Below are 12,926 nucleotides of genomic sequence, written 5' to 3'. Positions count from 1 at the left end.
ATAGGGCATTACGGTATTGTTTCAGCCCACAAACACTGCTAGAATGGACCATTTGCCCCATGTTGGCTACAGTGTTGGCCATCATTAGGGTATTAATAAGTGTGGTTTCTGGTCTGCCCCAGTGGAGCAGAAAATAAAACAAATGGCCTAAGCATAAGGTACTGGTCTCATGTTACACATACGAATGATCCAGTATTAGGGCCAAAGCTACTGATTGGCTCCTGGATCTGCAATTAGGGCACGCTGCCTTCACAATGGACACTGAACACATTTGTGCACTGGTTGGGCTTCACATTCTGAGAAAATGGAGGACTGCAATGCAAAGCAGTGACATCACCACCCGGTGCTTCCGCATTACTGTAATGTGATCTCCCCGTCTCCTTTGGTCCTTTCCAAAATGCAGGGGAACAAGGGATGGGGAAACAACAGCCAGCTCTAATTCCAGTATACAGTGAGACCTGGTAACCGCATTGATATACAGTGCATCCGGAAAGTATTCACAACGCTTCACTTTTTCCACGTTTTCTTATGTTGAAGCCTTATTCCAAAATGGAATAAATTCATTTTTGTCCTCAAAATTCTACACACAATACCCCATAATGACAACGTGTAAAAAGTTTTTTTGAGATTTTTGCAAATTTAATAAAAAAAAAAAACCACTAAGAAATCACATGTACATAAGTATTCACGGCCTTTGCCATGCAGCTCAAAATTGAGCTCAGGTGCTTCCTGTTTCCACTGATCATCCTTTAGATGTTCCTACAGCTTAATTGGAGTCCACCTGTGGTAAATTCAGTTGATTGGACATGATTTTGAAAGGCATACACCTGTCTGTTTAAGGTCCCACACTTGACAGTGCATGTCAGAGCACAAACCAAGCATGAAGTCCAAGGAATTCTCTGTAGACCTCAGAGACAGGATTGTCTCAAGGCACAAATCTGGGGAATGGTACAGAAAAATATCTGCTGCTTTGGAGGTGCCAATGAGCACAGTGGCCTCCATCATCCGTAAATGGAAGAAGTTCCAAACCACCAGGACGCTTCCTAGAGTTGGCCGGCCGTCTGAACTGAGCGATGGGGGGAGAATGGCCCTAGGCAGGGAGGTGACCAAGAACCTGATGGTCACTCTGTCAGAGCTACAGCATTCCTCCATGGAGAGAGGAGAACCTTCCAGAAGGACAACCATCTCTGCAGCAATCCATCAATCAGGCCTGTATATTAGAGTGGCCAGACGGAAGCCACTCCTTAGTAAAAAGCACATGGCAGCCCGCCTGGAGTTTGCCAAAATGCACCTAAATGACTCTCTGGTGTGATGAGACAAAGACTGAACTCTTTGGTGTAAATGCCAGGCGTTATGTTTGGAGCAAACCAGGCACCGCTCATCACCAGGCCAATACCATCCTTACAGTGAAGCATGGTGGTGGCAGCATCATGCTGTGGGGATGTTTTTCAGCGGTAGGGAGACTAGTCAGGATAGAGGGAAAGATGAATACAGCAATGTACAGAGACATCCTGGATGAAAACCTGCTCCAGAGAACTCTTGACCTCAGACTGAGGCGACGGTTCATCTTTCAGCAGGACAACGACCCTAAGCACACAGCCAAGATATCAAAGGAGTGGCTCCAGGACAACTCTGTGAATGTCCTTGAGTGGCCCAGCCAGAGCCCAGACTTGAAACCAATTGAACATCTCTGGAGAGATCTGAAAATGGCTGTGCACCGACACTTCCCATCTAACCTGATGGAGTTTGAGAGGTGCTGCAAAGAGGAATGGACAAAACTGCCCAAAGATAGGTGTGCCAAGCTTGTAGCATCATAGTCAAAAAGACTTGAGGCTGTAATTGCTGCCAAAGGTGCATCAACAAAGTATTGAGCCAAGGTTGTGAATACCGTACTTATGTACATGTGATTTATTAGTGTTTTTTTAATTAAATTTGCAAAAATCTCATAAATACTTTTTACACGTTGTCATTATGGGGTATTGTGTGTAGAATTTTGAGGACAAAAATGAATTTATTGCATTTTGGAATAAGGCTGTAACATAATAAAATGTGGAAAAAGTGAAGCGTTGTGAATAGTTTTCGGATGCACTGCAGCACAAAAATACATCGACTGCCATTACCGCATGAACTAACAGGTCATATTTTATTTTCCTACATGTTCATATATTTCGGTACACGGTGGGATCCTGACTTGTATGCCATTAATTGAGTCGGTGTTATTGGCGCACAGGCAACCATTTCAGGTATTCTGTTCATTCATTCATACCTGATAAGCGACTGGAGAGCTCGGCACTGAGGGACGTCATACCGCTGGCACGTCCAGGTGAGATGGGTGTGGCTGGGTGCACAGACGGGGCGGCGATGGGCCCAAGGTACTGATAAGACTGGTCATACGACCAAGGAGGAGATGTCTGCACTTGTCTTGTGTCTACAGGAAAGAGAAAAAGAAAGTCCAAGGTTATGATATGTAATATGGCAGCTACTTCATAGTAGCCACACTCGCATCCCCCCACCAGGACAACTGTTATTATATTACAGAGATATATGTAATAATGCAGTACTACTGGCCTCCCTACACAAAGCAAGTAATGAAGAAAAATACATAAGTGTAGAAGACAGCGATAAACTGGTAGCAGTGTGTATATATTTATACACAGACAATTTTTCTAAATATATTGCCTAAATCTTGTCCCTTTCGGGGTTAATGTGCCTTCCTGCAGTTGGCTAGTAGGCCACTAGGTGGTACCAGAGGGTAGTAAATGAATTACATGATTACAGTGAAATCCCCACCTGGATGCTTAGGACACAAATCATTACATAAGAGAATACCACTACGCCTGTACGGGGAGGATTTCGCACACAATGCAAAGCAGTGACATTCTCAGTAGGCTATGAATAGCAATACTGACCTTTGGACACAATCCTAAAGGCCATTACTCACAAGTACAAATCCCAGAATCACAACGTACAATGATTTGAAAATCCCCGCTGCTTTCAAGTTTTGTCCATTCTTCATCGCTTCACTGATTTATTTCTTTATTTTAAACAGCTGGGATAACAAACTTTCCAGCCCATATAGTTTAGCGCCTAGACCGGTTCTACGAATGGTTACAGTATAACTAGCAGTAGATCACTATTGTATTTTGAAATGTAAAATAGAACATAGAAAAATTTTGCTAATTTCACCTCAAGTGCTAAGTGGACTTTATGGCTTTCACTCTATAAGGCTGACAACATAATTTAATTAAAATAATAATAATAATAATTCATATAATGATGTTAACAAAACACTCACAAAAAATAATATTAATAATACTTTTATTTAAATAGCACTTTTCTCCAAAAGGACACACATCATAAACATAAAACAGTGGCAGCCATTTTGGTTCATAAGTTCCAAAGATTATTTATCCTAACCACAAAGGTACCAGGTGAGGCAGCCATCTTGGGGGCACAACATAATACACATCCATTACATTATACTGTGTTTTATCATCAGTTACCTAAACGGTCATGAAATTCATTTTCCAACCGAATGAGGTGACAATACTGGATGGGGCCTATTCATTGAGTATATTCAGGACGGATAAAGGAAGCAAAGAAGGTGACTTTTGGAGAAGGAACTACTGCATACTGTATATAGATGCGGCATTACAGGAATTAGTGGTTTCAGGTACAGGCAGCGCTGTGTGATTTGAGGATATGAAACACGCTGTAAAATCTGAGGTGGAAATGAGAGTACAGAAGCGACATCACAGAGACTACCGGAAATGGAGATGTATAAAATTAGCCTTCGTACATTGCGAGTCACAGTTCACTTAACACGTTTCAGATATGTAAGATGTCTATGGTAAATTCACCCTAATTCAGTAAAGGTGCATACACACGTAACGATTTGTCATTAACGACGTTCTTATCGTTCAAAAAATCGTTCAGTTTATGAGTTATAACGATGAACGATAATCGTTCAAGCGCGGTTCCATTTGTAGTTTGTAGTTCATCGTCCATTTCAGACTGTCCAACATAACGATTTTCATTAAGGGAAGTAACATTTTTCGTTCATCGTTGTGAAAATCGTTCATTACACTTCAAAAAAATCGTTCACTTTTTCAAGGGAAAATCTGACAGAAAATCGTTGGTTACAAAATCGTTACGTGTGTATGCACCATAAGTTTTACAAAAGTTCTCTACTTTTATATAAATAGTTTTTATGTCCTCCCTCCCAAGCATCGTATTTTGCATGTCACATCCCGCCAATGATCGCATCCCGCCAATGATCGCATCCGCCAATAATCACATCGCGCCAATGATCGCATCGCATCCTGCCAATGATTGCATACCGCCAATGATCACATCCCGCCAATAATCACATCGCGCCAATGATCGCATCGCATCCCGCCAATGATTGCATCCCGCCAATGATCACATCCCGCCAATAATCACATCCTGCCAATGATCGCATCCTGCCAATGATTGCATCCCGCTAATGATCACATCCCGCCAATAATCACATCCTGCCAATGATCGCATCCTGCCAATGATTGCATCCCGCTAATGATCACATCCCGCCAATGATCGCATCTAGCCAATGATCACATCCCGCCAATAATCACATCCTGCCAATGATTGCATCCCGCTAATGATCACATCCCGCCAATTATCGCATCCCGCCAATAATCACATCCCGCCAATAATCACATCCCGCCAATGATTGCATGCATACTGGCGTTTAGTAACGACGCCTGCATGATCATTTAAGTAAAGGACAGCTATTCCAATAATAGCTGCCCTTTTGCGGTGTCAGGATTTCCGTCACATCCAGCGCGAGCCGCGGTGGACCCTGGGAGGGATACTATTGGATCCCTCTCTAGGACATTTCCTAATAAGAAGTCCATAGGCTTCCTTTAGGCAACGCCATCAATAGATGGCCTTGCCTATCAGGACGAAGCTCCGGAAAGCTTTGCTCAGGCCGTGGTCAGTGTTCTGGGTTGGAGCCGGGTATGCCTGTCAAATGGTTGTAGCATCAAGTCTTGGAGAGAGATAAAGTGGAGAAGTTGCCCGAACCAACCAATCAGCTTCTGTTATTTATCGAGCACAGTCTATCAAATGTCAGTTAGAAGCTGATTGGTAACTTCGGGCAACTACTCCACTTTATCTCTCTCCAAGGGGGAGATTTATCAAATCTCGGAGAGAGATAAAATGGAGAGAATGTAACAACCAGGGCCGTAACTAGGGGTGTGCGAGCGGGGCTGTCACACAGAGCCCTGTGGGTGGCACCGTCTCTGCCCCCTGGTCCCCGCATCTGGCTAGCAGGGTGCCTTGAACAACACTCTGCAGCCAGAATCAGTGTTGCGGTGCAGCCCGGAGCATTCTCTGGACACTCCAGACATGGACACTGCAGCCCCCGGAGCATCCTGAGGATGCCCCAGGCACTGCTGTTCTTCCGGGCACTGGCGGCCTTGCCCCCGCGCTTGGGGGCGTGGCCAGCACAGGGCGCCGTAACACCCAATTGCGGCACTAGTACCAAGCAATCAGCTCCTACATTTTACAGAGTGTGCTAGAAAACTGACAGTTAGGAGCTGATTGGTTGGTACTTTATCTCATTGTTTTAATCGGGGAAAAATCTCTTTTTTTTAATAATTATTATTAGCGGCGTAAGCCTTTAACAACTATTCATTAGAGGGTGTGATAAGTTCAGGTCTGGCACTAGTAATTATTTCAAAGAGTTGTGCCTGGATATGTAATAAGGAGGAATAATCTCTGATGGGTGGGAATGGAGTCTGTATGGATGTGTAACATAACAGAACCCCCGGGAATTGCACTGCAGTGGTTCCAGACACAAGGGCCGTTCTCTAGATGTTGCAGAAGCCCCTGGATAACGTTGCACAATGTCGCTAGTGTCCCAGTAGGATTGTATATAATCTGCTGCAATGTAATCTAAACCACCTCTCCCGCTGAGTAAGCAAACTGCTGTCACGGCCCCTGGAAGAACAGGCGCACAAAAGTGACGGCCCCACTCGCAGCTGCCATTCATGTCATTAAACGCACAGTTCGTAATCCGTGACAGCGACTCCAGCTGTGCAGGGGCTGCCACGGGGCAATACTAAAAAGCCCTCCGCAAATGTCATATTACTGATAAAGTGTTGTGTATATCATTGCGGCCGAGGCTCAGCACGATTTTGTTGCAAGATCACTGCTGGAATCTGTGACACAGAGCCATAAAGGAATATATAATAAGATATAGGGATCTATTTACTAAGCAGTGCTAGGAGACAGAGTGAAAAGTGATAAGGTGCCAGCCAATCAGCTCCCAACTGTCATTTTTCAAACACAGCCTGTGAGATGGCAGTTAGGAGCTGATTGGCTGGCACCTTATCACTTTTCACTCTGTCTCCTACCCTGCTTAGTAAATAGACCCCACAGAGTATTATTATGCGAGCAATATGCAAACCAAGCCTGTAACCTTAGAACAAAGGCCCTGATTCAGAGCCGCTCGTAAGCGGCCGCTCGTTCGCTCCGAGCGATGTTCACACAACTGCGCATGCGTATGGGTCGTAATACGCATGCGCGAACCAGTCATTGCAGTCGGAAATTGTGTGCTCGCAAAATAGCGAATGCCTGCTAATTTGAGTGACAGAATGAGGCGTTTGTGGATGGTAACAGGGGAAGGTGCTTGAAAACGGGGAGTGGAAATCCGAACGCAGGTGTGCCAAACGGTCAAAACGGGCGTTTTAAGGGTGTGCATAATTAACTAAGCAGAGTCATCGACCACGTCACTTGGTTGTCTTTTAGCATGAACTGTTCGCATGATTGCGGTAGGAAAATGTTACCAAAAAGACTTCGAGCAGTTCATACGCCTTTCGATCTACTCGATTAATCTAATAAATAGCGGAGATGACGTAGGATGCGAGCGGCCAGGGGGCGTTTTATAAAAAATAGCGAGCACATGTTTCGTTCGCTCGTTCAGACATAGAGGCGTCAACAGACCGCAAAGAGCGAGCGCTCTATTTAAATATCCGGCCCCTTTTTCTGAACGAGCGAGCGCAAATAGCGTCCGGCTCTGAATCAGGCCCAAAGTCCTAAAGCAGCACGTAAGGAAATTGCCATTAGGCTTAATCAGGTCTTTGGGCACGCTGGTAAATGGCAGAAGGCTACCTGGGTGTGTGTGGTCATCTTCTGACCTTACCAGCAGGCTCCTGGTATGCTGGACCTTGATTAGTTGGGCCGCCAGGGCGTGTGGTCTATGTAGACATTCCTCCTTGTGCCAAGGGGAGGGATCCGACAGTGCCAGAACAACTTACATTTCCAAAAGACAGGTTATGACTCTGAGAGGGCAGGGGAACAGTGTCTGTCAAACCTTATTTGTGTTATACTCAAATGCATCATTATCTAGACATATAATATATACTATAAACTGTTAATGGGTTGATGGTTTCACAGCTAAATGAATACCCTTTGTTATACGTTAGATCTTTTAGGGGTCTATTTACTAATATTTGTTAGGAGATAAAGAGAACGGAAATAAGGTGCCAGCCAATCAGCTCCTAACTGCCAATTTTCAAACACAGCCTGTGACATGGCAGTTAGGAGCTGATTGGCTGGTACCTTATCTCGGTTTGCGTTATCTCCTAACGCTGCTTAGTAAATAGACCCCTTAATCTGTACAGCATCGGACTAACAACAGGGCGCTACATCACCTTGGGGGGAATCACTGTGGCATACAGTGGGTGGGACGTACTAAAGGAAAAATGCGGTAAAAACCCTGTTTTCGGGGTTTTTACCGAATTTCCATATGTACTAAGCCCCGGCCACCCTTTTATCGGTGCGGAGTGTAATGCCACAAAAACCTGGCGTTACCCTATAGAAGCCTATGGGCTTCTTACCACACCCTGCACCTCGCCGTCGCCCAGCGCTGGCCCCCAGTCACCTGCTCTCCATGGTTGCCGTCCCGTGCTCCTGCTGGTTCCTCCGTCTCCTCCTCCTGATCTTCTTCCGGGTGCAGGGAGGAGGAGCCCAGGGCTTCCTGCACAGGTGACCAGCAGGAAGCTCCCGGGGCTTAGAGGGGACGGAGTCCCACGGAGACCCCCTCACTCGGCGTCGGCTGCTTCGCAAAGGGCAGCTCTTATCGCGAGACCTGTCCTTTGCAATACTAATTGCATAAAATGAGTACATCTGCGATTAGTAATGTTGAGGTGACTGGTGGAATCGTCACCGCAACCTTAGTACATCCCGCCCAGTATGTGAGCTGGGGTCTGTATGTGGCATAATGGGAACTGGGGGCACTACAGTGTGTTTAACAGATCTGTGGTGCTGGGAGTATTTGAATATTATACTTTTTAATAACAGCCCCAGCATTTCATATTGACAATTTTATTGGTAGGGGCCCCCACAAGTTAGTTGCTTTGGGGCTCCCACAAACCTTAATCCATATCTTTAATAAGTCGCTTGTAACCAAACTTTGAATTGACAGCTGTGGCGATATGACCACCATTGCAAGGGGTGCAACGCCTATGGGGGCGGAAGCTCTGCCACTAACTTCACCCACGGTCATGGGAAAGTCAAAACACAGCCATGCGCGTACAATCATAACAGCAAAGCGGGGGCTACAAGAGGATTGATCCCCCAAACCCCCACCTTTCCTACAACCGTTGCTATGGGTCCAGAATTTTAGGACTGAATAATAGTAGATTCCTCAGTCACTTTGTACTGAATGAATATTATAGTAGTTCTGGGAGGTGTGCTTATTTTGTCCTGCGATCCATTTCAGCATGAACCACCCAGCAGACTGCTTCAGGCCAGACAGGGGCAGGCTATCGCTGCCATGAGAAATGGTACAGACAGGGACTGGCATACTGTGCGAGGGAACCAGGTGCAGAGAAAGGGTTCCGTGATCCCACGATGTGCCTACGCTCTGTGATTTTGCATGCACCATTGCTCAGAGCAGTCAATACGCTGGGAGAGTAAATATGTATACAGTTCTGCCCAATGTACTTTCCTCAGTTATTTCACTACAAAAGTGATCAAATGGTTTTTCGCAGCTTCTCTGAGGTAACCCGAGTCAGCCTGTCTGGCGGAAGATCTGCTCCACAGACACTCGGTGACAGAAGGCTGACTAAGAGCTCTGTATGGCAGCATCGCACATTAGTCAGGGAGATGAGAGCAGCAAGCACATAACTACTAGGCAGACAGGACAAGCTGGCACAAAAATGCCATTTCCTGCCACGCCCTTTCTGATAAGGAGGATGCCTCAGAACTATTCAGCCTGTTCTGAGAGACCCCACAGCGTGCAGAGTATTTCAGACTTTATAACAGTCCATACCTTTATCCCGCCACCTCAGACAGACACTTTAAAGAAACCAACAATACACTTTATGATATCCTGTATCAGGTGAAATGCAGTTCAGTATTGCAATGGATATAGGACCTCATTCAGAGTCGGTCGTTGCGGCCGCACGGTCGTACGCCACCGATGTTCGCTAAACTGCGCATGCGTAAAATTCGCAATGCGCGTGCGCAAACTACCTGTTACGATCGGAAATATCTCTCTCCTTGAACTTGGCCAGGTCGTTAGTTTAAGTGACAGGACGAGGGGTTTGTGGGTGGTAACAGGGAAAGGTGCTTGTGAACAGGGGGAGTGGAGATCCGAACGCAGGCGTGCCTGACTATGCGAACGGCGTTTTATGGGAGTGCATAATTAACTAAGTAGTGTCATAGCACATGTGACATGGGAGGTTTTTACACTGACTTGATCGTAGTGCTTAAGAGAGGGTATGGTCAACCTTAAGCTCTACGACCAGCTCCGATGGTTCCCGATGGTCTCGATTAATCCTTATATGCCCAGAGATGACGTGTAATGCGAACGAGAAGGGGGCGTATTTTTTGTCTTATGGCCGCATCCTCCCCTTGGTCGTCCAGCTAACGATCCCATCTTAACAACGTAACTTGCAAGTGCATCATTTGCATATCTGGCCCCTTTTCTCTTACGACCGTGCGGCCACAACGACCGACTCTGAATGAGGTCCATAGTTAGGAAAACATGTTTTTAGTTTATTTACTGTTGTGTGCGTTTACAGAAATCGGGGTTATATGCTCCCACCACTGTGCGCACAGAAACAAAGGGGTATACTTACTAAGATGCGGGTTTTCAGAAGCGGATATGTTGCCCATAGCGACCAATCAGATTCTACTTAACATTTGTCTAGCACCTTCTAGAAGATAATAGCTAGAATCTGATTGGTTGCTATGGGCAACATGTCCACATCTAAAACCCTGCACTTTAGTAAATATACCCCAAAGTGTCTATTCATCCGTATGCATATACTTTGTACATAGCTTTGGCTGTGCTTTTTACTCATGTCTTTATAGCATCAGAGCTTTACACATCATGCTGTGCGCCCGCTCCTTACATGTGCACATGCTTTACTACTAGACATCGGCATCTGTATACACACACCTGCCCTGTACTACATGCAAAATGTATGCTTGGAGTATTCACCCTTGCGTCCAGGGCTGCATATCCCGTAGTTTCATCGATGCACCCTGACTGAACTTTGCCTATGTGAGAAGGCCCCAGGGTATAAAGCCCGGCTTCTCCTTCTCTGTCGTTAGTGTAGGTACGAATGACATGCATACAACACTGCATCACCTGTACTTATATGCGCTAAGTTACGGACCATACGCAGTGCTAAAATAAACCTACGTTCATCTGAGCCTCTGCCCCTCTGTCTGTAGCAAATTGTGAACCTCTAGCCTTAGACAGAAGTAGCAACACTGCAACCTGCAGCTATAACAGGCTAACCAAACCCGGCAAAGCGTATTTAGTAAGCCGTCATTTTTTAAATGGAAAAAAAGCCCCCCAAACAGGGAAATGTCTGTACCCTTTCCTTACATCATAGTATTAGTACATATTGTGAAGACCGTTCTCCTGTGGTTTCACAATTTTGCTGGGGTATATTTACTAAAGTGCGGGTTTTTAGAAGTGGAGATGTTGCCCATAGCAACCACTCAGATTCTACTTAACATTTATCTAGCACCTTATAGAAGATAATAGCTAGAATCTGATCGGTTAGTATGGGCAACATCTCCACTTCTAAAAACCCGCACTTTAGTAACTATGGGCCTGATTCAGAGCCGCTCGTAAGTGGCCGCTCGTTCGCTCCGAGCGATGTTTGCCCAACTGCGCATGCGTACGAATTGTTATACGCGAACCAGTCAGTGCGGCCGAAATTCATGTGCTCGCAAAATAGCGAATGCCTGATAATTTGAGTGACAGGATGAGGCGTATGTGGGTGGTAACAGGGGAAGGTGCTTGAAAACGGGGAGTGGAGATCCGATCGCAGGTGTGCTTAAAGGTCAAAACGGGCGTTTTATGGGTGTGCATAATTAAAACAGCAGCGTCATTGATCACGTCACTGGGTTATTTTTTAGCCAGAACTGCTCGCAAAATTGTGGTAGCAAAAACCAACCACAAGAATAGCGAGCAGCTCATACCCTGTTCGATGTACTCGATTAATCTAATAAATAGCGGACATGACGTAGGATGCGAGCGGCCAGGGGGCGTAGTTTCCCAAAAAACGACCGCAAGTTTTGTTCGCTTGTTCAGACCTAGATGCGTGAACAGACCGCAAACAGCGAACGGTTCATTTGAATAGCCACCCCTATTTTCTGGACGAGCGAGCGCAAATAGCGACCGGCTCTGAATCAGGCCCTATACCCCTTGAAGATAGGGATGGCCATCATTCATTGATGGTTTCAAAACATCAGGCCCCAGACCCGGTCGCAAGCGAAGTGCGCTCGCAACCGGGTCGATGGTAGGCCAGTGCGCATGCGCAAGACCCGGATAGCGACGGGCACTCCGTCGCTCCGGTTCTCGTACCAAAGGGGGCGTGCTGTCGATGTTGAGTGACAGCACGCCCCCTTTGGTGGGCGTGGCGGGGGCGTGGCTGACCAAACGGAGGCGTTCCCATGTGATGTCAGTGGGAGAGCTTTCGGCTCTGTTAGAGCAGAAAGCTCTCTGGGGCTTGCAAGCCGATGTTCGCGATGGTCTTGACCATCGCGACCATCTTCCTGTCCGCTCGCTATAGCTGTGGGTGGTCACCCACAGCTATGCGAGCGGCCAGGAATCCGCTCTAAAAAACAAGAAGGCCGGCCCTGATTCAGAACGAGCGCTCTGTCAGAGCGTCCGGCTCTGAATCAGGCTCTCTGTTCCAGTGACTAATGCCCTGCTCCTGCATCTGAGTGGTCTAGGATTACTGGAAAAGCACTGGTAGAAATCCAGATGCTTCTGCTGAACTGTTGCACTGCTTGTGAGTATCTTCTTGCAACTTGAACTAAATATATATTTTATACATAACTTTGGCTGTGCTTTTCACTCATGTCTTTATAGCATCAGACAAATATGTTCGTGTCCTTGGCCAGAGGCAACACAAACCTGCTCTGCTAATGCAAACCTAAAAAAGAAAACAAAACAAAAAAGAATTGTTGCAACATTGAGCAAGGAAAATGAAGAACTCTGCCTGATGATACAAAGACATGGGTGAAAAGCAAATAACGGTGGCATTTTACGAAAGTATTATGTAGTAGCAGTATGTTTAGAAAAAGTTTCCAGGGGGATTTACAAAACAAAAACTTGAAGAATATAAATAGCACGGCATGTCCTCATTACAGCTGTGCAAATCGGAAGAGTTTTGTGTTTCCAACTGTCTAAAAATTGAAAGTGTTTTCCATGTAAAGAAGGGTGGGGGGTTTCATTTCCTTTTGTGCTCCAAATATGTTGTTTTAGATAACACAGCCAGCCGGAGATCAGCCACCACAGATAAGCCGCATGATGACAGCTAGTATCTGACTGGTCGCTATGGATTAAAACACGTCTTCTGCTCAGGAAGCGCGCCCTGCTGCAAGTTCCCCAAAGCAAAAAACTAAAATGA

General features: G+C 45.9%; 1 protein-coding gene across 3 annotated transcripts in view; it reads right to left on the bottom strand.

Annotated features, from left to right (window-relative positions):
* RUNX1 (RUNX family transcription factor 1) overlaps positions 1-12,926 on the bottom strand; it is a 104,978-nt gene that overhangs the window by 10,443 nt on the left and 81,609 nt on the right. For all 3 annotated transcript variants that reach the window (XM_088443169.1, XM_088443170.1, XM_088443171.1), the window contains one exon: positions 2,267-2,428. In XM_088443169.1, the coding sequence (XP_088299295.1) occupies positions 2,267-2,428 (162 nt within the window). The remainder of the gene's footprint in view (positions 1-2,266; positions 2,429-12,926) is intronic.

The sequence above is a fragment of the Taudactylus pleione genome, unplaced genomic scaffold (assembly GCF_031769625.1).
Source record: "Taudactylus pleione unplaced genomic scaffold, aTauple2 ptg000327l, whole genome shotgun sequence".
Lineage (NCBI taxonomy): Eukaryota > Metazoa > Chordata > Amphibia > Anura > Myobatrachidae > Taudactylus > Taudactylus pleione.
Note: the sequence above shows the minus strand (reverse complement) of the source record. Positions and strands in the feature narration are given on the sequence as shown.